The sequence below is a fragment of the Zeugodacus cucurbitae genome, chromosome 4 (genome assembly GCF_028554725.1).
Source record: "Zeugodacus cucurbitae isolate PBARC_wt_2022May chromosome 4, idZeuCucr1.2, whole genome shotgun sequence".
NCBI lineage: Eukaryota > Metazoa > Arthropoda > Insecta > Diptera > Tephritidae > Zeugodacus > Zeugodacus cucurbitae.
The window spans coordinates 55,007,754-55,034,539 of record NC_071669.1 but is presented as its reverse complement, the minus strand read 5'-3'; the positions used below and the strand labels follow the sequence as shown (position 1 = coordinate 55,034,539).

General features: G+C 37.7%; 2 protein-coding genes across 4 annotated transcripts in view; one reads left to right on the top strand and one right to left on the bottom strand.

Annotated features, from left to right (window-relative positions):
- LOC128921571 (uncharacterized) overlaps nucleotides 1–14,021 on the bottom strand; it is a 163,703-nt gene extending 149,682 nt beyond the window's left edge. Inside the window, exon 1 of the transcript XR_008471007.1 lies at nucleotides 13,871–14,021. The gene's annotated coding sequence lies outside the window, so the exon portion shown is untranslated. The remainder of the gene's footprint in view (nucleotides 1–13,870) is intronic.
- On the top strand, nucleotides 5,892–25,909 carry LOC105211011 (laminin subunit gamma-1). 3 transcript variants are annotated; one of them, XM_011182245.3, is made up of 16 exons: nucleotides 5,892–6,046; nucleotides 15,776–16,086; nucleotides 19,231–19,364; nucleotides 19,461–19,588; nucleotides 19,655–19,959; nucleotides 20,053–20,362; nucleotides 20,822–21,233; nucleotides 21,296–23,572; nucleotides 23,730–23,937; nucleotides 24,001–24,104; nucleotides 24,182–24,315; nucleotides 24,385–24,500; nucleotides 24,569–24,655; nucleotides 24,730–24,900; nucleotides 24,957–25,086; nucleotides 25,158–25,909. In XM_011182245.3, the coding sequence occupies exons 2-16, from the start codon at nucleotides 15,922–15,924 to the stop codon at nucleotides 25,367–25,369; spliced, it is 4,893 nt and encodes a 1,630-aa protein (XP_011180547.1). In that variant the 5' UTR covers nucleotides 5,892–6,046; nucleotides 15,776–15,921; the 3' UTR covers nucleotides 25,370–25,909. The 3 variants fall into 3 exon arrangements, with proteins under 3 accessions (XP_011180547.1, XP_011180546.1, XP_011180548.1); XM_011182244.3 differs by having other exon boundaries at nucleotides 5,894–6,051; XM_011182246.3 differs by having other exon boundaries at nucleotides 5,953–6,092.
- The last annotated feature ends 877 nt before the right edge of the window (nucleotides 25,910–26,786 follow it).

Genomic DNA, 26,786 nt, shown 5'->3' with positions numbered 1-26,786 from the left:
TTCCTATTCTCAATGAGACTTGGTTGAACTTCCATAGCTCGAACTTCTATAACTCGAAGCTCTTCATGACTCGACCTATTGAATTGGCAATAGAAGATAAATTTCATACAAATTATCTTCCATAACTCGGAAGTCTCTCTAACTACATTTTTTTTTGTTGATTATGGTGATTCGAGTTAAGGAAGTTCAACTGTATAATAATTTTATAGCAATAATTGTTTTATGTCTTACACGGAAGCGAGGACACACACCATCATAACGGACCGCAATTGAAATTGTAATTTAAAGTGTAATTATTCAAGTGGTTCGTGTCTTCAATAAACTATTGTGAATGATTACAGTTACCACGTAGGAAATTTATAAATAATCTTTAATTTACCTGAATGAATGATACAATTACATCATTTTATAAATATTCATTAAAGCTTTACACAAAAAAGTTTATATTTTTGTTCAAAACAAGATAAGCCAAACCGGTTGAACCCTATTCGCTTCACCGAAATTGTAATTGTAATTGTAATGAAGAAAAAAATTACTACTTTAAGGAAAGGAGTATAGACGCCGTTGAAGTCCTCTAGAATGCCATCAGCTTGAACAATATTAAATACCTTCAGGGCAACAGTGCATAGGTTAGATGAATTTTAATTCAAATATTAATCATTTGACGAAAATCAAAAGGCAGAACTACAGCCCATCGTTTCATTACACTGTACAACACTCGGCAGGACTAAACTTATTTTTTTCCGGGAGATTGAGTCATAAGTATAATAAAAAAGTGTACTCTCCGATTTTCAAAGTTAGCCCCCAAAATCGAAATATTTGGATTGAAGTTCTAAAAAAGGATTTTTTAAGAAAATATTTTTTAAATACGGGGTTTACTAAAAAATCCAAAATGGGCATATAATCAAAATTTTCTTCTTAATTCAATGTTAGATAAAACTTTTTCGTCAAGTCTAGTATTTTTCGATATAAATTTTTTTTCGAAAATCAAATTTTGACCTTTGTAGGCTAACTTCGAAAATTGGAAAATACAACTTTTTAACGCATGGCTCTCATGAAAAAAAAAATAATTTGGTCAGGTAACCAGAAAAAAAAATCGATTTTGCCGAATAGTGTCACTATCGGTGTTTAACTTTGTTACAATTAAAGGTTCAAGATTTAATCAATAACTTTTGTAGTCTAAATTAAATCTATACTACTATTATAAAGACGAAAGATTGGTATGTATGTTTGGAATGAATAAACTTAAAAACTACTGTGCCGATTTCAAAAATTCTTTCACCATTGGAAAGTAACATAGGCTATACGTCCGTGCGAAGCTGGAGAGGTCTGCTAGTCTTCTATATAATTAAAAACTGTCTCGATACCTTAGTTAGTTTAAAAAACGTTTTAACTTAGAAGAGATTCAAAACTGATCAATTCGAACACCGTGATTGAAGAAACCGCAGTCGTTATGTTATTAACGAAAGAAGATAAGAAGAATTACCTTGATAATTTGACAGGTGTAGCTGACAGCAAGTCTCAATAATTGGAGGTATACTACAGTTGGATGGTACCAATGGATCTCCCTTAAATATATAAGCCACCTGTGTATCATATTCTGAGTATTATATCATCTTTGTACCAGCAAGGACTTGGATGACTTTGATTAAGACTGCCCTGTTTCGCAAATCCACATGTATGTATGTATGTAGTCTATCGTGAGCAATGTCAAGAGAATTTAGAGAGACATTTTATTGATGATCAATACTTTCTTAATTATTACTAAGTCCTACTAGTTGCGAGTTCACATGCTGATCATATAATTTACTTCTGTAGTAGAAGTTTGGAACTATCGTCTTTATAGCTTTGTGGATTTAATATAGGAGTTGTATCACTGGTTCGCATCAAGATCTTAAGGTGATCCATAGACATAACTCGGACTGTAATGTAAAAAATTGCACAGATATTTCGGATTTCCAGAAAAAAAGACTGGATTGGAAATCTTTTCCTTGTAGCTATACAATATTTACACACTTATTCAACAATCTACCGAATTTCATTTATTTCACAAAATATCACAAAAAATTATTTTAGAAAGCCTAAAAAGAATTCAAATATTCATAGTTTTAATGCGTAAGACCGCACAATGAACTCTTATCAGTGATCATAATGTTTGCTATGCGATAACCTTCTATGCCCCTTTCACAAGTAATGCGTGGAGCTGAGGAGCTGACACCATTCTAAGCAGTGTTCCGTTCGAATAAGCGAAGCGTTTGGGCACGCAATCGTCTTACTTACTTTCGCTTTTCATTCATTTGAGACTAGAGATACTCAAATATATATATACAGATTTGAAATATATATGTACATATATATACAATATATGGACTACCACATCGAACCATATGGCGGCAAGACATTATAAAATATATTATTGAAATGCGTACACTCCGTTCTTGCATACATTCATCAAATGTCCAGAGGCAGCGATGGCGGTTGAGTTAGCGACTGTTCGGATGCTGGCTGAATGCCGTTTGATTTTTTATTTTTAGCACAACTAAGGCATGCAATGAAATAAGACGAGAGGAAGTGGCGGTGGCAGCATTTGAGCGCGTAATAAAATCAACAAAGTTGAGCGAAGACACCGATCGTCTGTATGCTGGCATGGAGCGATGGAGCTAAAACTATCGAATGCCAGACAAATATTTGTCGGTGAATTTAACTGTTCAAATACATTTAATCACTGTGTCTACACTTCTCGTATCTTTTGTATATGTTTTTGTTTAAGTTAGACTTCAAATTTTAGAAAATATATGGTTCGTAAGTGATGAAGTCACTGAGACTATTGAGTCTTTGATGAAACACATGATATTGTCTGCTTTGAACTCAGTCCAGTCTTCTTATCATTTCAAGTGGACGACCTAGCTTGGTCATATTTCCACATAATCCATAGGCGGCTTAAAAGTCTGTCCCCTCGACCTAGCTGGCTTAAAGCATTTACAAACTTCTCTAATGACTTTTTTAGAATATCGGAACTGCGTTTTCGGATGTATACTGTTAAATCCTAATAAGAAATGTTGGAAAACTTTATTCAAAGTGAGATTGAACATAACCTCATATATTACTCTTGAGATACCGTAGTTTTAACAACGGTTGACGGATCAGTTACTTGCGTCCAAAAGTCTATCTAATCTCTTTGGTATCGATAATAGAGGGAGTTAGAAGACTCCGAAGATGATACCAACTTCAAAGAGACGATTACTTTGGGACTAATCTCTTCTAAAACTTTTTAGACTGGAGTCCAGCATTTGGACTCTCTCGACGAACCAAAATCAAACTCTATGAGCCGCTTATTATTTCCGTCCTGCTTTATGGTGCAGAAGCGTGAACGTTGTCAACATCTGATGAGACGACACGAGAGGAAAATTTTGCGCAAGACTTATGGTCGTCAGAACATTGGCAACGGCGAATACCGTAGGCGATGGAACGATGAGCTGTACGAGTTATACGACGACATTGACAGAGTTCAGCGAATAAAAAGACAGCGGCTACGCTGGCTAGTTCATGTTGTCCGAATGGACGAAAACACTCCTGCTTTGAAAGTGTCACTACCCGACAGAGGAAGCCGATGAAGGGGAAGACCTCCACTCCAAGTTCCAAGTTTGAATTAACTTTTACGAAGAATAATTATAAATATCTAATGAACTGTTCCACAATATTTTCAAAATCAGAATGCAAAAAACATAAAATTCATTCATACATACAATCTTGTTTATAGAAGTCCGACCGTTCTAGTTTCAATTATGATTCTCTACAGAGTCTCCATCGCAGTTTATGATAAGCGCTTAATGTGTGAGATGAAAAACATAACGAGGCGTACATAATTATTATTTACTTAGTTAATGAAATCTCTAAAAAAAAAGTATTACGGTACATACAAACTCACACTTGTGCATATCACTACTTCGCTTGATGTATGTAAATAAACGTCTAGTTCGGTGTCGGGTTGCCATCTCGGCGGGCACAAACAGTGAGTTCATATTAAATGCTGATGCTGTGGGATATTTTAGCTGAGGCTATTTCAGATTTTCTGAGATAGAAAGGGCATATTTCAACTGGCAGAGATAAGTTGTGTAATAAAATTAAAGATTTGTTAGCTTGAAGTCGGCAATAAATGACGATTCACGGTAAGCTTTAAATACGCTATAAATCACGCTACCCTCAGAAGACTATGACAAAACTTGGAGGGTGCTCGATGAAAGAGCTTCTCATAAAATATAATATCCGTTCGGAGCCTTCCTTCGATTAGTCGGATATCAAAGAAGCGCATATCACAAATTGGTGGAGAAGCTTAGCCAAGATCTATAAGATCACAGTGAGAAAACAGTTAAAGCAATCCGAAAATCTATAATATCTAGTGGAGAACCAAAAGAGGAGACTTTTTGCGATTGGCGTTGGAACCGTTTAGCCGATTATAGCCAAATCGATGATAGCCTCCCTTTCCTTCGCATTTCGCCAGTTGCAGATCCCAAGTGTAGCCAGGTCGCTCTCCACCTGGTCTCTCCAACGGAGTGGAGGCCTTCCTCTTCATCGGCTTCCTCCGGCGGGGACTGCATCGAACACTTTGAGAGCTGGAATGTTTTCGTCCATTCGGACAACATGACCTAGCCTGCTAGTTTTGGAAGTTTAAAATTACTTTCCGATTTAAAATTAAGATTAGAAAGATCTATATTCTAAATTTTGTATTGATCTCTATTTGATAATACGAACCAACGTTTAGTAGTCAGACATTACTACGTCTATGAAGTTCTTCCAGTATCCAGACCTTAATAATCGTTCGACTTATAGATTATATTGAGGTTAAGATGGGAATCGGTCTCTTTTGAAGTCAGTCCATGAAGGATCAATGTGTGAGAAACTCCAGTAAAGCCGTGTTGGAACACAAATTTCATGGAAGGCTTCCATTGACACACATTTTATCCTTCTTTTATAGAGACTCAATGTCGAACTACAGGTAACTTAAATTAACGACAAGATGAGGGTTTTGAAGACTTGGATCCATTAGCTGCCATAGAAATATGTTCTTGATACATGTTATAGATCTTGGATCTAGGTAAGAATAGAGCACCGATTTCTACTGAATAAGTGATCTATAGTGATGATATGTAACTGATTACTAGACTCTTCTACTCGTCCTCCCTAGTAGATAGTCCAGATCTTGTCGAAGAAGCATGCTAGATCACTAGATTTACTTTTTCCTCAAGGTCAGTCAAAACAGCAGCCTTTCGAAAATACCCACACTAATGGAATACTGTACAATAAAAGATTTCAAACGAAAACAAATTCTTAAAATTCTGGAGAACATTAAATTGCACTGATTTGTGGCGTGAAAAAGTTGAGTTTGCAGAAATCTGACTTCAAGGGATAACTATGCAGACTCAATGGCTCTCACTGTCACGTTTAATGCATGTACTTGTAGTATAACAACTGATCTTCGAAGATCCAATAACGAGCTCCCGTCTGGCAACCATACACTCATATATGTACATATATATAACGGCAAAGATATCAAATACGATCGTAGCTAAGTACATACTCGTACCTACCGCCAACACACAAAACAAACTCAAAACTCATTTATCTGCGAGTAGTACTCGTACAAAACAACAAACAAACTACATTGTACACTATGCCAATAACAACAACATGTGATCGCAGTTTGGTTGGATTTGTGAGAAGTCACAATCGTAGCGCGCTGAGATGCGGCATGAGGCCAGACAATGCCTCAGCGCCGCACACACACAGACACACAGAGGAACGCAGAGACACAGATACATTCCCAAGCATTTGTGGATCGGCACATGCTTGGCGGCAGCGCGCAACAGGCAAGGCAAAGTGACCAAACCCATGGCAGCGCACAACGCGATCGGGATCTTGTAGAGTTTCAAGCGATACGACGGCGAGCTACACAAGTCAGTTGAGCATTGGACGGCGGAGCAAGCGCACGGATAACTACGGAACGGATTGGATTGATTTGGTTAAGGGACGGCTCGGTGCGCTGCTGGTGAAGTACATAGAAAAAAAATAATAAATAAATTAAAGCAAAGAAGGTTCAAACTGTGTATATAGTGTGTGTGTGTGTATGTGGGTGCATAATAATATCGGTCGGAAGTGGTGACAGGCCAACGGGCTCCTGCTCATGTATGTAGCACGAGAAAAAGGTTCTTGGCACAAAAGTGGGAAGAAAAGAAAGTGCAAAAGGAAGTGAAAAAGAAGTTGTGAAACCTTAAAGGAAACAGCAAACCAATTTGATTTTCGAAATTTTAATATATATGTGTGTATGTGTAACACAATGAGGATCGGCTGTGCTGAACTCAGTCATATGTGTCTTAAGTGAACTAAAACGACTTAAAAAAAATAATTTTACTAAAAAAAATTTAACTCAAAAATATTTTTTTTTGTTATAATTAATACAAAAAAATTAAAAAAAAAATTTCGAAAATAATTTTAAAAAATTTTAATTTAATAAATTCATATTTTAGTGTGATATCTAAGTGTGTGTGCCTACAAAATCTACGTGCATAAACGAAAAGATTTTGAATACAAAAAAATTTCTACAATTACACGCCAATATATATATAATATGAAGTTCGTGGAACCGAAATTCCGTTCAACCCAAAAACACAAAAACAAAAAAAAGTTGAAAGAAAAAAACACCAAAAATACAAAAACAAGTGGAAAATAAGTGCATACACCGAAAAAACTGCATTAAAACAACAACAACAATAGCAACATAATGTTTTTGTTGCTACTTGCAACTCAGAAGTCGTCCGCCTCTGCTTACATAGTCACAAACATAGTTCACCGGCGCATTTCGCTTAATTTCGACGGCGAATGCATTTGCCCTGCCTTTTTGGCTGTGAGCGCATAGAGCGCACTGAGAAATGAAGTCATAGGGAGTAACAAGGGCCGCGTCACACAAGTCTCCAAACTTCTGCTCTTGCTCACCTACTATACTTCTTACCTGTTGGTCGCTGAGAGCGCCAATCAGCGTAGATACTAGCGCTCAATAGGCACTCACGCTCAAAGGTGTTAAGCAGTTACAAAAGTGTTGACATAAACAAAGTGCACAATGAAAATGCCGAAAAACACACGCGGAAGAAGACAAAAACAAACGAGTATAAACAGTGTTGAAGTTGATTTGGAAATGAAGAAATAGAGAAACACGAGAAATCGGCTTCAAAACAAATAATTTACATATTTGTTAAGATGATCAAAATACTAGATTTATAACTATTACAGAGTGACAGAAAACTATTCTGCATAGCAGTATACAATTTTCTTGAATAGAGTAACAACTAACCGATCTTGGTACGATCGCATAAGACTTCATACTTGATTGAATTTTAAACCACGTGATTTAGATCTTGAACTAAAGTTTAATCTAATTTATGAGCTAAAGCCCCGAATAATCTCCGTTGAAAAATCGATCTCACACTGATCTTCAAAGATCTACCACCTTTAATTTGCTGCTATTCTTTAAATTCTCGCGGATATGTCGACATTTCTTAATAAAATGAAGATTGATATCCACCGTATAAGTCTACCTTCTACCTTTCTAGTAACAAAATGAAGTATATAAATACCAACTTATCAAATTCTGTTGTTTCGTTATACTTTTGAAGAAAACAAAACTCGACAGTTTTTGAGCAGTTTCATCTAATAAACCACCTGAATCATATTGAAACGTCCCTTTTTATTATAAGAAATTGTTAGATTCCTTATCGTACATATGTAGCACTTAGCTACGTCTAGCCTCTGGCTTCTCGTTTTAATTTCCAGTTTGTTCCATTATCAAACATAAAATTTGTATTTATTTTAATACTCGGAAAGCAACAAAGCTCGAAAATTAGTTTTTGTTACTCTGGAACAATAAAGAAATATTCTCTTGGAACCAGATTATTGCAGCATATTGATTAAGTTATGTTAATTTACTGGACTGATCCTTGCGACAGAGCTAAACTTGGACAACTAAAGTCGCCGATCCTTTGTGAAGCCGCAAACTACTAAAATTGCATATCATAGAACATAAAGAGTCGACAAAGTGCTTTGAGAAAATTTGTTGCGGCGACTGATCTGTATTCGGGCCAGTTCATCTGGTTCACCGAAGTTCATGCTATTGAAACAGTCTCAGTCTAGCATAAGCTGAACAATCTCACCTTCCGCTCTGGAAATTTGACAATTTACATTCGACATGATGTTTAGCCTCACGGTAAGACTCTTACTATTACGGCGAGCTGAAACTTAAACTAAATTCCTAAGACGTAGTTCAGAAAATCTCTTTCGATCCACACTTGACCAGAAAAGTCTCGTATTCACACATAAACTGATCACTTACCAACGACTAACGAGTTCAAATTAAGAAAATTTAGTTAGTCAATACAGTAACTTACTGAACCTGGAGATCACTTCTAAAAATAGGTCTTATTCTCAAACCTTTTTTCATGAACTTTACAAACATTTTTAATTATCAAATCATATATGGAAATATTATGTTTTGAAGGGGTTTTCAATATGGACGCTACAGAAGTAGATTATTTCATCATGGAAAGATATACGATCCAACAACGAGTCGAAATTATTAAAATTTTCTACTGAAATTCGGAAAACAGCTACGTCCAATTTATGGTCGACTCATTCCTAGCTGAAAGGCTTCGTCAATAAGCAAAATGTTCATTATTGGTCAGGCAACAATCCACTTGTACTCCATGAGTCACCATTGCATCCCGTAAAAATTACGGTTTGGTGCGGTTTATGGGTCGACGGCGTCATTGGGTCGTACATTTTCCGTGATGATCAAGCCCGGCACGTTACTCTGCATGGGAATCGCTACCGGTCTATTAGACTATTTCCTGTGGGACCACCTTAAGTTTCTGGTCTATGCCAACAAGCCAACGACGATTGATGAACTTCGTACGAATATGGAAAGTGAAATTTCAGGAGTATCAGCCGATTTATGCTTGAAACCATCGAAAATTGGGTGCAGCGTCTGGACTGCTGCAAGCGTGCCCGTATTGGCCATGCAAAAGTAATCGAGTTCCATACATAATGGCATCGAATGTACATTCACAGAAATAAAGAATTTCATTGATATTCCATATAGCGCTCTTATTGAAAAACCTTTTATAATCGTTACAAGATCTTTCGTTACTATCATTTATGTATTCAGCGGCTTCAGTAGTAGCGTCAGATAATTATTATTTCCATTCCGTGTACTCTACAGATGTTCCAACGAAAAGCTTAGAGGAAATACATATTTCTTTCTCATTCTCTTAGTGAGTGAATCCAGGATTGTATACTCTTGTGATCCAATACAACATTCGCTGAATAGTTCAAAATAGAATGAACTGTGTAGTGCCAGAAGACTATATTGAGATCTGAAACATTACAGGCCAGCTAAAACTATTAATCTATGCACTTCAGAAGAATTCTTCTTTGAATTCGGCTATAAAACGGCTTGTTTAAATACTAGTTCTTATAGTCCCTCGATTATAAGCAAATTTACTTGAGCTTGAGCACTACTCGCTGCCATTAGAACAACTTTTATTGCATTACTGCTGCAACTTCCTGTCAAATTAGCACACTTTCCGGCTATTCTAAGTATTTCAAAATCAGTCCATGCTTGCTTCCAAAAAACAAACTAACTGTATAAGAATACGTACATACACAGCCATACACACACATGCAAGTCCAGTAAATGTACGCTACATGCGATATGTCATGCTCGTAACCTCAAAACGCTTATCTGAAAAGGAACTGGACTGTGTCGCTTTAGAAAGCAAAAGCAACAACAACAACAACACAATACATATGTATATAAAATATAAACTAACATTATTAAAACAATAACGAAGCAAAAACATCAAATTCGAAATCAGCGGATGTGTGTTCCGAATGAAAGTCATTGCCTCTTCGATGCTCCTTCACAGTTTCAGTAAGCAGTTGCCTTTGAGTGCGCATGTGTCTGTATGTGAATGTGTAGAGATTACTTAATCATGGCTTGTGATTTATGAAACACTATCAAGCCTGAAGTTCTTAAGCGCGTCTGTAGTTGTGTTCACATGTGACCACTTTGTATAAATAAATTATTACAACTGTAAATATACAATGTATCTGTGTATCTGTGTGTGTGTGTGTGTGTGTGTCTGTGCGCTGATTGTTCTTAGTTCCATTTGCTGTCGGTGGTTTTAGAAGGCTGTGCTTATTCGACATACACAAGAATATGATATGTCGCCAGTCGATCGGCTTACTGGCCGCATACTCAACGTATCACACATGAGATTATATATACACACACACACACACATATGAATACAATATTGTTTAATGAAAAAAATATATGTTTTGCATGGAAACTGTTAATTTTTTTCTTATTCCCGTTTTCAACATTAAAATTTTAATTAATGTTTACACTCAAAAGATCCCCAAGTAATACATTTCTATATGCAAGGCATAAGTGTATGTAGTGTAGCATTCTTTTCTTATCTCAAAATATGTCCAAAATAAATTGTAGTAAGAAATGCTTAATAGTGATAAAGGAAAAATAATGGCTCTATATGTTATGCATATAAATATCAATATGTTCACTAAAAAAGTACACAAGAACTTCCGAAAAAAAATAAAAACAACAAATATAAATGTATTCCCAGACATATGTATGCACACTACATATAAAATACCAAGAAATCTGATACATTCATACACGTGTAGAAAAAACTCGTGCAACAATACGTTGGGAACCACTGAATTTGATACTGAAACAACAAACATTTATCAAGTTCATTGAAAAAATGAAATACTTAATGAATTTGATTCTGAAGCCACAAGCAATGACCCGAGCGCAATCGAATGATCCATAAATTCAAGGTTCAGTAAGCAACTAAGCTCGAAAAGTAGTTTTTGTTACTCTGGAACAGTGAAGGAATTTTCTCTTGGAACCAAGTTATTGCAGCGATAAAGCCAGTAGAGATCCCACTTGGACAGCTAAAATGTCCGATCCTTTGTGTCGCCGCAAATCCCTAGAAATACAGTGGAACTTCCATAACTCGAATTTCTATAACTCGAAGATCTCCATAACTCGAACTTTTGAATTGGCAATAGCGTTTAGAAGCCAAATTTCATACAAATTTCCTTCCATAAATCGAACTATTCGACCAGGGCATAATACAAAATTTATAATTTTACTATCGATGCACAATTTGAAAAGACTACCTCTTTATCGTATGGAGGAGAACAAAATATATGATATTACTCTAATGGATTTCATAAATCATGTAACAAAAGCATGGGATACAGACGTCTAGAGCCAGTCAATAGTTAGAGAAGTTCCACTGTAGATATCATAGAACATCAAGAGTTCAAGAGCCGACAAAGTGCTTCGAGAAAATTTGTTGCGGTGACTGATCTGTATTTGGGACAGTTCAACTGGTTCGCCGAAATTCATGCTATTGAAATGTTACAGCATCAGTCTAGCATAAGCTGGACAATCTCACCTTTTTACATGCAAATTTGGCAATTTACATTCGGCAGGATGTTTAGCCTTACGACATGCAAGCCCTTTTTGGAGAGAACGGACGAGTTAAGACTCTCACCATTACGGCGAGCTGAACCTTGCATTATTCCGAAAATATAGTTCAGAAGATCTCTTGGCCAGAAGTACTTCGCATTCAAACATAAACTAAACATTAGTCAACGACTAACGAGTTCAAACGAGGAGCACCTTATATTTAGCCACACAGTCTGTAAGGCTGTTATTGGATATTGTGCAGAAAGGACTCATACTATTGCGGCTAGCTGAACCTTGCTAAATTCCTAAGACGTAGTTCAGAAAATCTCTTGCGATCCACACTTGGCAATAAGGCATTCACACATAAACTGATCATTAGCTCACACCTACCGAGTTCAAACGAGGACCACTGTTCCAGTGCCAGAACGCAGAAAGAAACAACTGATTTTATATATTTCGCCTATTTGAATTGATGAATTTCGAAGGAGTTTGAGCTTCAGATCCAAAATTATTTCCTACAAAAAAACAAATATGTTTGACTTGGTCCATCGAAAAATTGGTTTCTACCGAAACTTTTTTATAAACTTTCCATTACGACCAATTGTATGCTATCATAAATGATGCTCCTTGAATGTTTCTATTTTATATTGTATATTTTTCTAAGTTCTGCAGGTTCATTTCTTTCATATTTAGTTATTAGAAGCACTTAAAATTTTTTAAATCCCTTTTTCCTTTAATGATCGTAACGACACTACCGCTGATCTTGAAAATAACCCAAAACCCCGCAATAATTAATCCTTTTTCTTGAGAAATTGCTCGTGATTAGGTTTCGCATTGCCTACATTTAGGATGAAATGTGGTCCATTCTTCAACTCTTAGTTGTATTTGATCTGCTTCTACATAAACTTTGAGTAAATTTTTATAATTTTTTATATAAAAAATCTCCTCACTTTGATAAGATTTAAATGGCAGCTCCGATTGTTTTTTATGGATATAAATTTGGGCTGCACGATCTTCAATATTTTTCCGACGAGGGCTACGTGACCACTCCAAAATAAATCTCCAAAGCGCAGCGATACAGCCTAATGTAGGAATAGAGATGATATCACCACACCACATCTGTTGCGGCGGAAATGTACACAATGCTCACATATAGATATGAGTGAGAACATATTATATACAGTATATAAAGAGAGAGATACAGATATATAAATATGTATGTACATATTTATATACAGATTTGTCTGCCTTGCATATCACTATAACCATCCGAATCCGCTGCAATTAAGCGTTGCAATGTTGTTTTAATAAAAGTTACACTTAAATTAGAATTTAAAATTGCTGGAATTCGCACTAATGCCACGCATACATACACACACACATATTAAGGAGCTTAAGCTCGCTAATTTTTTATGGCTGACGACCTCAGTTAGTGATCGCGTCACTGCATTTAAAAAATATCATAATCTCATCAAGCCAAAATTTCTTGTGTACACATTTCATAGAGGTCTAATGTAATCTATATGTGCATATGTCTGTCTATGTGTGTGTATGTATGTACATAAAAAAATATACTTTGAATTCACAACACGCTTCGCGTCTCTTTGCTTATTTTTGTTTGTCCATTTGCTTTGCTGATTTGCAGTCAATCAAAAATGGCATAAAGAAATGAAATCATCAACATCCATTGGTGGTCCGAAGCGCGTGTGTTCATGTGCCCGGCGGAGAGGTTGTCGGTATATACATACATACATACCGATCCCTAAGTGCATAGAATAATTGCGAGTATCCCGCAATATGCCATTGATTCCATAAGTTATTGGTATATATGCAAACGAAGTGTTTATTTATAGATGTTTACGAAGTCCGTTGAATATGTCAGTTTTTTGAATAAAATATACTCTTCGTGTATATCACTTCTCTTTTATTTCTCACCTCCAAATTAATAACATTCCGAAAAGTACCAGTGTTTGACTCTAAACTCTTATCACAAAGTTCTTAAACTTTCTAGTAAGAAAAAGATTCAGAACTTTAGCGAAATAATATATTTTAACTATAGAACCGAACTACATAGTGAGTTCATCAACTTATGATTGCTCTAAGACATCAGTTTCTGGACCAATTTCGATCTATAATATATTAGTCTGTAATAGATCTATGATTCATTTATGGTTACGGAACTATTTATCTGGTTAAAGACCGATCATAGTCAAAATAATACTCTAGAAATCCCGATGTTTTATTGAAGATAATTGTCATATCCATCAGGTTAAGTATTTTATATGAACTATTTTTAAAAATAATATAATATGAAGTACTTACTCAGTACATTCCAAATCCAGAATTTCGTTGCTTTCTCAAACAGATCATTCTGTATCATTTTTTGGATTTGCTGGAGATCATCTTATGTTTCGAAGTTTTACAACTTGAATGTGTGACGATGTTGCTTTTCTTGTTGAAATGGACTAAATTTTTCGAACTTGGTCGAATATATTTCCAAAAAGTTGCCAGTGTCCTGTATTTATCCATCATTTCAGTTTATCAACAACTTATCCTTCTCGTAGTAGGTAATAATATTCTCCAACTCTTTAAAATTCTGATTCGTAAAGCAAAATTGCTTCATGGTTCATCAATATATTCGTTGTCCCTAAAAAATAAAAATTGGAAAAATTAGGAGGATCATAAGAACTTAAAATTTCTTCAAATTCGTCAAAATGTACGGAGTTTTCTTATTATATTGACGTTCATTGGTTGTCAAGTCAAGACTGAGTCATTCAAAATGTCTATTGACTTTTCAAACGTCACTCGTATAATACATACATATGTAAATTTGCTTTTTTACACATGCATAAATTCTTAGCTTTGAAGCGCAAGTCACAGCCCATCTGGTCTTGCGGGAGTTTCTTAATGCCAAAAAAAAAGTTTGTTTACTTTATTTTTTTTTTTAATTCTATTTTCACTTTTATATTCTTGCTATTGTGGTTTCTTTGTTTGTACGATTCTTTTTTGTTTATTGCTGTTGAATGAAGTCCAAAATTAATACAAGTAAAATTGAATAAACAAATGGAAACACTAATGGTCTTGAGTCTAGACCCGGGACATATTAAAAAAAATTTACTATGCCAAAATGGAAGGAGAGACTTTTTTGCATGAGAATAATTCGCTATACCTATATGAATTTACATAAAAATGTACAAATGTATATACATACATATATACCAGGGATGGCTATAGATTCGGTTATAGTTACCACTTATCTACTACGGATGATATAGATTAAATGAAGGTTTTTCGAAAATTGTTCATAAGCCATCCCCAAAATAGCACATCGGAAGCTTTATGACCCTCTAAAGTTAGAGATTTCAACGATTGAGCTTTCTCTACTCGAACTATTTTCATTAGAATTAGATTCAAGTACTTTTACTAGTTACTTTTAAGGTATATACTTGTTCAAAGCTGATGCGGTAGATGTCGCTAGTGTTGTAAAGCTACTTGGATGGTATCTAAAGCTTATTTAATTTAATATTTGAATTAAGAAAATATGTGTCTTAATGATCGATGTGTTTTAACTAAAAATTATATATTTTTAGACCCGTTATTAATCCTTGAAATTAATTGTAGTTTTTTTATAAATTTCACTTTCACTATAGATGGCGCTGATATTGAAACGCTTCGTGAATTGTGGTTTTATGTGGTATTTGGTCAAATTTTAGGCGTATATATTTACATATATAGATCTTATATTATGATAAATCTACTATAAATTATTGCAAAATCTATGTATAAATCCAATATACATATATATCTCATATCCTCAGAAGGAATGAATATTAAAAAAAAAATCAAAAAAAAGAACCGGTTTTCATTCGCAAATACTAAAATCATTGAAATAGTGAGATTAATTATATTCTTTGGAGAACAAAACAAAAAGAAATTATCTACTGCAAAAGGAACATACACACAAATAATAATTATTTTCCAGTGATTTTCAGATTTAAACTAAGTGAAAATCCGTATTAGTCATTGTACTTAAATATGTTGGACAGATGTGAATATCTACATACATACACACACAAACACCAGTACCCACAATTACATATATATAAACCATTTATTCTAAAACACAAATTTCTTTTTAACCAAAAAGTGCAAATCTACCCAATTCACACCTTCCATCAAATCGCGTATTCCCTAATTAATTGCGAATATTTGTTTTCCACTTTGCAGAAAATAGAAACTTTGCCAGAATGTGTTAAAATGCGTTAGCAAAACTAGAAACTGTGTTGAAAAGAAGAAAGTGTGATAATTAAAGTAAAAATACAAGAACAACGAATTTCAAATCAAAGAATTGCGCCAAAGTGCAATTGTCGAAGATGAGACTAAATAAATGGAGTTTCTTCGCCATGCGAAGACAACTGCTATGTGGCACATTGCTGCTGTGCCTATTCATGCAACATGCGCCAACAACCAGTGCTGTGGGGCATGGCAACACGTTTATGCCTGCCTTGGAATGTTATGATCAATATGGAAGACCACAGGTAAGGCGAGATATTATTACAAAAAAAAAAACATATTTTTATGAAATATTTTTTTTATTTTTATTTAAAACAGGAAGAATAATTCTTAAAGGTTATTAATTCGTTACCAAAATCCAAATTTATCGTATATAGTTGAAATATTGGATTTTGGAGATAGGCGGTTTTTAAAAAAAAAATTATGAAATCGTAGTACAAGTATCGATCCACCCGTTATAAGTCTACTATAAAAGCTAAGACTGCAATTAATGTTTTTAATAAATTCTGAATCTAGCATATTTTGGACTGATACTTTTACAGAAGGTCTTCTTTACGTCATTAGTCCATACTTCCTGGAAGTTATGGTATTTAGATATTTTTCTTCGACGACAAGTACTATATAATGTTCATGATCAATCTATTATAATTTAAAGCGCACGATCTAGATTTAGAAAGTAGATGGAAGAAGCGCGGCATATAGACCAAACAATGCTTACGATGGTATTATCTTTTTCATTAATAAATTGAGGTTATATCGCCTCTGGAATATCTTCAGAAATATCGTGAATTGAGGAAAGTCCATATCGATCGTATTAGACCCTTGGTTTTCCAGTAAAACACAATTTTAACCACAAAATGTTCACAGGAGACACGAGCTTTAAGTCAACGAAGACCTCGATAATCCCAAGAATAAAGCAAATATATGTAATTGACCCCATTAGGCTTTTATTGTTCCAGCCGATGTTAAGATATCCCCATTTTTTATAAAAAAAAATGTTAGGTTATGTTTATCAACAATCTCAAGAAGAGCCCTCATACTATACCAATAGTCATTTTGCCTCCATTTTTTCACGACGCACACAAGAACTTCACTCTACCATTCAGTTTACACTATTATTTAATGAACATCAGTCCACCCCCACGCAACGATACTTGCCCTCGTATGAACTTCTACCCACATATTTATATACTCCACAAATGTAGAGACATGAATTTATGATTTTATTGTTGACAAATTTGTTTTTGCGTAAATTTATTTGTATTATTTCGACTCAAACAAACTAATTTATTGTAATTGACCACTTTGTTCGCTATTAGTGGAGTGCGACCAAAATGTTTTCAAAATATCATAATTTAAATGTCAACTTGTCAGCAGAATTGCTGCTTCAAATACGTAGGGGGAATGTCAAATGCGATGAAACAACAAAAACTGGCAGTCGGCGTATGCGGCGTGTGGCTGACATTAATATTAATTGAATTATGTGTTCGAACAGACAAACTCACAGAGGGGGCTTGTCAGACATTGTATCTAGCCAACTAAAGTAACTCGAATGGATAATAACACATAATTTCAATAATGTTCTCCTTATATCATCTTGATTTTGCCTTCTTTTATTGTTGAACCAGAGATCACATCATATCCTAAATGGTCCATATGATTGTTCATACAGATCTTCTCTAACAAAAAAATTATGCTACTCGCTCTTAGACCCCACAGCCCGAAAAAACTTGTATGTTAACCTTATTCCAGTTAAAACTCGATCTTTTTTTCGTAGTCAAACTCTATTTTCCTGGTTAAACCGCCGAAGCATAGAACCCGAGTGACAAAATTCCTTATATTAATAGGAGTCTTTCATTCAATAGTAATTTTTTTTTCGTAATTGTGGTAGTTCATTTTGGTCAAATAGTTAACACATAATGGTCTAATGTATGGGAGATTGTAAAGCGAGACTTCCACACAATATTCTCTCCAATACAAAGGACCCTATTACTTCCTCTACGAGTGCTGTGTACAAATAAAATTTCCAACAATGCCGCTGTTATAATCGTCAACAAGGTCTGATAACTTCGAACTTCTTCATTGGCATTAGATTGAAAATCTCCTGATAAATAGGTACAAACCTCGTTAAGTATCAAAAGGTTCTCTCCGTACTTTTTTCTAATATTGATTGAGCTGGGTTAGGTTAGGTTAGGTTTGTAGGCAGATCTCTGCTTCTCACTTAGACAGCCTGGCGCTGTCCATTGTGGTACCAATAAAACTCCCTGTGGATCAAAGACCTTTAAGATTCAGCAAAACGCTTGGAAACCGTTACAAATTTCTTAAGACAGCTAATCCCAAGTCTCACCGCATGGGTACCCATTGGACAATGGCTAGTAAGTACACCCATGATGGCGCTGAGATGGACCTTGTCCAGAGAAAGCAGTTGAAAGGACCGCTTACGCTTCATAGAGGGCCAAAAGGACCTTGCCACTGCACAAGTACTGGTAGTTGACCAGCATTTGACGAGCTCATGCGTAGTCTGCATGTCCAGCGCTCTTGCGCAGGTGTACCATGGACTACCAATGCGCTCCCATTCCGACGTCAATGTAGCTAGTTTACCCTCCCTTGCAAGCTTGTCCGCTATACAGTTACCAACGATCCCGCGGTGACAGGGTACCCACACTAGTTGGATCGCAAAATAGCTGGAAGCTATTGATAAGTATCTAAGACACTCCTTAACTAGACAGAGACCGATCATGTACCCACCGTCTCTGAGTCTGACAGCGACCTTTGCCGCAGTGCACCTACCGGCGATATCAACAGGTGCGACGTATAAGATGGCATTTAGAGCCATTGTTGGTGTTGTTCTTAGCGCTCCGCTGATTCCAATGAGAGCCGCTCTTTGGACACACTCCAGCTGCTTAGCTAGTGTGACTTTCTCGAGTGCCCTCCACCAGACGACAACGCCATAGAACATTATAGGTTTAATAATGGTCTCATCAACTGATTGAGCTAGTTTTGCGAGATTACAAAATTCAAACTTAGCACAAATCTACTTCGTTTCCTTCTTTCGTAAAAAACTAATGGAGGCGTATAAGTTTATGTCGACCCTTCTCCTGGTAAAAATGATTTATTATTTGTAAATTGAAGTATGGTTTCAATGGTCTTATTGAACGGAGAGGAAAAAATTATATTTTTTGGTCGAGTGTCAGTTAAAGTATCGTAATAATCAAGTAGTGAAATAAAATGTAATGAAACCGATCAGTTAAGGTGACAAAAGCCATAGGAGCCCCAAAGACTTCTAGTCCTCTAAGATCCAACATCTTTAATATCTAATGATCACCTGTTAACAATATTATTTTAACTGAATAAACACCACTTTCTTTCCTCTCCTTCTTCCCTCACAGAGATGTTTGCCGGAATTTATAAACGCCGCCTACCAACTAAAAATTGAGGCAACAAATACTTGCGGAGAGAACGGTGATAATCACTTTTGTATACAAACGATGAATCCTTATCATAAGAACTGCGAGATCTGTAGGTAAGTCAAATGAAGCACCAAAGACAACGTGGCTCTGAGTGAAATATTCGAAGATCGTGCGGTCATACAAAATTAACAACAAATTTTATTTCGTAGATACGAAGATCACTACCCAGCATACTTAACCGATCTTCACGATCCACAGAATCCCACATGGTGGCAATCTGAAACAATGTATGAGGGCATACAACATCCGAATCATGTGAACTTAACGCTGAATTTGGGTTAGTGCAGAGAACCGATAAATTTTTAAAATACTTAAATGAATTAATTCCAAATTTCCACCGCAGGCAAATCATATGATATCACCTATGTGCGCATACTCTTCCGCTCGCCACGTCCCGAATCGTTTACCATTTACAAGCGCACCTCGGAGAGTAGTGAATGGATACCGTATCAATATTATAGTGCAACCTGTCGCGACACATATTCGTTGACCGACTCACGTGCCATTCTAAAGGGTGAAGTCGAAGCGCATGCGCTCTGTACCAGCGAATACAGTGACATATCGCCATTGCGTGACGGTGAAATCGCCTTCTCCACGCTAGAGGGACGTCCGAGTGGTATTATTTTCGAACGCAGCAGCGAATTGCAGGTGAGTAATGCGAGCTGATACATAAATCTTCATTCACTTAACACTTACTATCTCTTTCGCTCCCGTTCTCTCTCTTTCGTTCTTATCACGCAGGAATGGGTCACAGCTACCGACATACGCATCACCTTGGATCGTCTCAACACTTTCGGTGATGAGCTCTTCTACGATCCACAAGTACTCAAATCATATTTCTATGCGATCTCCGATATTGCGGTGGGCGCACGTTGTAAGTGTAACGGTCATGCGAGTAAATGTGTGACCAGCACCGGCATGCATGGCGAACGCACTTTGGTCTGCGAGTGTCGCCACAACACCGATGGACCGGATTGTGAAAAATGTCTGCCACTCTATAATGACGTCAAATGGAAAAGGGCAACATCCACCGAAGTCAACGAATGTAAAGGTAAGCTAGGACGGCGGGGATCGAGGGGATGTAGTTAACTCGCTTGAGTGTTACCAATTTAAGTGAGGCTTGAGAAACAGGATTATGTAGTGTTGCCATAAAAAGCAGTGGTTTTAGATTGTGTAGATCGGTTAGATGCTTGAGCGCCGTTATGCGACAGTGTTGAGTTGTGGCAAATGATAAGTGCCAGTTGGGCGCAGTAATGCAGAAGTTGGCGAAGAGAAAAGTTTAAAAATGCATTACAGTTATTTGATTTCCATCGCGACTTTAATAAACTGCCTAACGGTATTTGCGCTTTGGGTACATCCAAAGGCACATCATCACTGGGACTATTCGCTCGAAACGAATAGATTCAATTTTCACACGACCAATTGGTATTTTGTTAACTGTAAATGAGAGACCACGAACTTCAGCAGAACAACTAAGTTTAATACTTTTTTCTATCCTCCTTCTTTACAGCTTGCAATTGCAACGGCTTTGCGGATAAATGCTTCTTCGATGCGCATCTCTTCAATTTAACCGGACACGGTGGTCACTGCTTGGACTGTCGTGAGAACCGTGATGGCCCCAACTGCGAGCGTTGCAAGGAGAACTTCTACATGCGCGAAGATGGCTATTGTATCAACTGTAACTGCGATCCAGTGGGTTCACGCTCGCTGCAGTGCAACAGTCACGGCAAATGTCAGTGTAAGCCCGGTGTGACCGGTGAGAAGTGCGATCGCTGCGAGAACAACTACTATCAGTTCGGTCAACATGGTTGTCAGCATTGCGGTTGCGATCCACGCGGCTCAGCCGATAATGTGCCATCTTGTAATCCGAGCACTGGTATTTGCCACTGCAAGGAGAACGTGGAGGGAAAACGTTGCAATGAGTGAGCTATTGCCTTAAAGTGTTTTAACGTTTGTGTACTATTTCATATGTATCAAATTACAGATGCAAACCCGGCTTCTTCAACTTGGATCAGACGAATCGCTTCGGTTGCACACCCTGTTTCTGTTACGGCCACACCTCTGAGTGTCAAACCGCGCCGGGTTACTCCGTTGTATCGGTAACATCGAACTTCAACAAACACAAGGAACGTTGGACCGCCATAGATCTCTTCAATCGCGATGTGGACATCAAGTACAATCAGTATAGTCGCAGTATCGGCACAACAGCACAAGGCAATGAATATATCTACTTCCTCGCGCCAGAACGTTTCCTTGGCGATCAACGCGCCTCCTACAATCGCGATCTGAAGTTCAAACTGCAATTGGTGGGTCAAGTTGCGCCGAGCACGAGCGCCAGTGATATCATACTGGAAGGTGCAGGCACTAAGATTTCGCTGCCGATATTCGGTCAAGGCAACGGCATGCCCGATCAGAGTGTGAAGGAGTACTCGTTCCGCCTACACGAGCATCGCGACTATCAGTGGCAGCCCAGTCAGTCCTCGCGTGGTTTCCTCTCAATACTCTCAAATCTGACAGCGATTAAGATACGTGCCACCTACTCCGTGCAAGGTGAAGCTATTTTGGATGATGTAGATTTGCAGACGGCGCATCGTGGTGCTGCTGGACAGCCTGCCACTTGGATTGAGCAATGTACTTGCCCCGAAGGTTACTTGGGACAGTTTTGTGAGTCTTGCGCACCCGGTTATCGTCATAGTCCCGCACGTGGTGGTCCATTCATGCCTTGTATACCATGTGACTGCAATGGTCACGCGGAGATTTGTGATTCGGAGACTGGACGTTGTATTTGTCAGCATAATACCGCCGGCGATAATTGTGATCAATGCGCACGTGGTTACTACGGCAACGCTTTGGGTGGCACTCCCTACGATTGCAAACGTTGTCCCTGTCCCAATGATGGCGCCTGCATGCAAATCAATGGCGATACCGTTATCTGTACTGAGTGTCCGATTGGTTATTATGGCGCGCGTTGTGAAATGTGTTCGGATGGTTTCTTCGGCGATCCAACTGGTCTCTTTGGCGCTGTGCAGACATGTAAAGCCTGTGACTGTAACGGCAATGTGGATCCCAATGCCGTGGGCAATTGCAACCGCACCACCGGCGCATGTCTCAAGTGTATACACAATACCGCCGGCCAGCACTGCGATGAATGTCTGCCAGGACATTTCGGCGATCCTTTGGCCCTACCGCATGGTCAGTGCGATCGTTGCACTTGCTATCCACCAGGCACAGAGCAAAATCAAGACGGTATAACACAGTGTGATCAAGTAACAGGTCAATGCCATTGCAAACCTAATATTATTGGTCGCGATTGCGGTGAATGTCAACCGGGCTACTTCAATATAATGTCTGGCAATGGTTGTGAGAACTGTATGTGCGATCCCGTTGGTAGTTATAATTCCACTTGCGATAAATTCACCGGTCAGTGCTTCTGCAAACCGGGTGTTGTGGGTCAACATTGCGATCAGTGTGAAGTCTATCATTATGGTTTCTCGCAAGAGGGTTGTAAGGCGTGTGAGTGCGATGAAAGCGGTTCCAAGGGTTTCCAATGTGATCAGTACGGTCAATGTCCATGTAATGACAATGTTGAAGGACGTCGCTGCGACCGTTGTAAGGAGAACAAATACGATCGCCATTTGGGTTGTATCGATTGTCCGGACTGCTATAATCTCGTGCAAGACGCAGCCAATGATCATCGCGCTAAATTGCGAAATCTCAGTTCGACGCTGGATGAGATTGCGCGCACACCCGTCACCAACGATGAGGAGTTCGAGGCGAAATTGAAGACAGTGCAAGAAAAGGTGGATATTCTATTAACTGACGCGAAGTATGGTGCTGGTGAAAGTGGTCAAACCTATGCTGAAGTATTAGATGATCTACACAAACGGCTCAACAACATACGCACGCATCTGGTGTCCGGCGACGAGCTGCAAGACAAGGCGAATGATGAAATCGAAAAGGCCAAACAAAACTACACCAACGCACATGACATCATCGAGGCTGCAAAGAATGAGCTACAAACCGCTTTGAATCTGCTTAACGACGATGGCGCACAAGCCTTGGCGAAGGCCAAGAACAAGTCCGTAGAGTTCGGCGTGCAATCAGATCAAATCTCTGAGATATCGCGTGAGGCGCGCGCTTTAGCCGATCGTTTGGAAGCGGAAGCTCAGGTCGACTTGAAGAACGCCAAGGATGCCAATGAAGCGGTGGAAAAGGCCTACGAATTGGCTAAGAGTGCCATCAACTTACAGCAGAAAGTTAGGTGAGTACAAGTTCTTAAGCACAGCTTGAGTTGAATTTAAGCGGTAGATAGTTGAACGAAGGGGAGTCCCCCATCTCGGTACCTCATTAGATCCTCCAATTGCTACGTAGTGTTCACTATGTTTTAGAGCTTAGTATAATTATATTACGCTTTCCAGCGATGAACTGCGTTCCGAGGTGCGTTTGGAGTTGAACACCGTAAAACAATCGCTGAACAATGTCGCACAGACAACTAAGGAAGCGCTGCGTAAAGCTAACGAAGTTTATGATGCTGCCTTGACATTGTTAACGGACGTCAATGGATTAACGGCACCAGAAATCGATATCAAGAAGTTGAAAATAGAAGCGTTGGCGGCCAATGAAGAGGTAGGCAAACATATTTTCACATAATTGATAAAAAAAATACTAAAATATTAATCTCGACACTAGGCCGATCGTCTACTGGAACGAGTTAATGACATATCCAATAGTAACGGTAAAATATTTGCCGATTTCGATGACGAATATACGCTGGCCGATGTGCTAATACTCAGGTTAGTACAATATACTAAATTTGTTGATTTGAGAAAATACAATTTGATAATTTTCTCCCACGACTAAATACATATAGAGCGAACGAACAAAAAGAAGACGACATTAAACTATTGAAGAGCGCACAAGATGCCTTTGATAAGGCCACTAAAGCTGTGGAACAAGGTGACAACACGCTGAAGGAAGCCAACAACACATACCATACACTAGCCGGTAAGTTCGACTTGTTTGCTCGCTGGACGAAAATAATTTCTAGAGAATAACCAAAATTTGTGTGTCTAGGTTTTCAAGCTGATGTGCAGAAATCTTCCGAAAAAGCTGATCTAGCGCTGAAGACAGTGCCAAGCATCGAAGAGGAAATCGAAAATGCCGAACAGTTGATACGACAGGCCGGCGAGGTAACACAAACGCTTGCTTTAGAGAGCTCTAGGACTTTAGTTATAATATTTGTTCTCTCTTTCTTCAGGCTCTCATGGGTGCCAATAAAAATGCGCTAGAAGCCAAGACTAATGCACAGCATGCACAAGAGAAATATGCGGAACAAGCATCGAAGGTAGTTACCTATATTTTTAAATGTGTAGATATAAACGTAGATTCTAAATTTTATATATATATCTCTTCCATTAGGACGCCGAAATTATACGCAAGAAAGCCAACGATACCAAAGTAAACGCACGCAAGCTGCGCGATGAAGCCGATCAACTCAATCATCGCGTACAGATCACTGAGAGCAGCATAGTGAAGCTGGATAAAACGGCCAACAAGGACGATAGTCTGGTAGATGATGCCAAGCGAAATGTAAGCAAGAAGGACATAGAAGATAAACTGGAAATATAAAATAATTTTTATTACAGGTTGGTCAAGCCAAGGCCGGCGCACAGGAGGCGCAAACACAAATTGACAAATCCATACAAGAGTTGGATGACATTAAGGAGGAATTGGAGAACCTTAAGGATATTGATGTCGAGGATTTGGATAAGCTCGGTAAGTATTTTATTTGAATATTTATTTTCTTTATATTAATATCTGTAACGCTCTATACACAACACAAATAGAAAATCGCCTAGACTCCGTGGAGTTGGAGTTGAATCGCGTCAATTTGACCGGTCGCATTGAGAAGTTCCGCGATCTGCGCAATGCACAGAAGAAATGGATCGACAAATATGAAAAAGATTTGTACGATTTGGAGGAGCAAGTAGCGAATATACGCGCCATAGCTCAAGCCCTGCCCAACGATTGCTACTCACGTAGTCGCCTAGAGCCATAAACGATGCATGGCATCGTTAAACACTGCCCAAGCAATTTAATCAAAACAAAACAACACAACCAACTGACCATAGAATCAAGCCCAAAAAACAAACAAACACACACACAAAACACTCATAACCGTATGGATTTGACGCTCTCCCATCGCGCAGGCAGAGGAGCTGTGCGAAAATCCAAAAATACCTTATAGTTTCTAGTATGAAAATATTTTAGTGAAGAATTAATTAAGTTGTAAGCTTTAAATTTATATTTTTAAAATCTAATTTTTTATGTATGTGCACACACTTTCTCTCTATCTATCTCTCTCTCTGTAAGTTGTTAACCACTTAGCGTGCCAAACTCAAGCAAAAAAGCAATACTAAGGAAAATAGAGCTACAAATATAGTCTTGTTGCATGTTTCCATTCCTTATAACAATCAATTAAATGCAATATTATTTACTAAAACTCTCTGTATTAACAATTGTCAGTTAAAACAACAATACGAACATGTAATATTTTTTACATAAATAAATAATATTAATAAAATAAAACATTAACAAATATGTTTAATTACTGTATCAGAAGTAGTATGCAGGTTTATAAGGTAAGTTTTATGAGGAATCAAACCAGATACTAACTCTGAACTTTTTCAGGGATCAAGTAGTACTTGACAAGTACATACCATCAATATTAAAACACGACGTAAACTCCTTTTACAAAAACTGCTAAAAATCGTTAGCAGTTGGGGCTTAGGTAAAAGGTATTCAAGCTAAATAGTGTTTGGTCCGTTCTTCTCCGGTTACATTAAATCGATTGTAGTGAATACAGATCGCGAAGAGGATATTGAAACGCATAGATTCATATCTCATAATCTAAATTATACCTAGACAAAATCCAACATATGTACTAGTGTATTTGACATGAAAAATCATAAAAAAGAAGCAGTTTAACAGTCCATTTTTTATAAAGGGTGATCCAAGTAGATGTACCTTTTTCAACAGCCTTTTTTTTGACAGATCACGAGAGAGTCGTGTCAAGCTGTTATGTTCTTTTATTCAGTATGAACTGTGAGGAAAAGTGGGAGGCGCGCTATCATCGATTCGGCTATAACCGGCTAAACGGTTCAACGCCAATCACATGAATACATTGTTTGGCATTTCATCATGGAAAGACTTACGCCTGAAAAACGTTTACAAATCGTTAAACTTTATCACGAAAATTCACGGTCTATAAATAACGTGTCGCTCTACTTATGGTCAACCTAATCGGCGTACTATTTTGCAACACCATCACCCATCTTGAGACCCATTGGATCATATTCGACCGAATAGACCACGACCAGCACGCAGTAAAAAAAAATAGTAGTTGAGAGTGTACACGAAGACCGCGGAGAGTCGATTCGGCGCCGCAAGTAGGAGTGATGTATGGAAAGACTTGG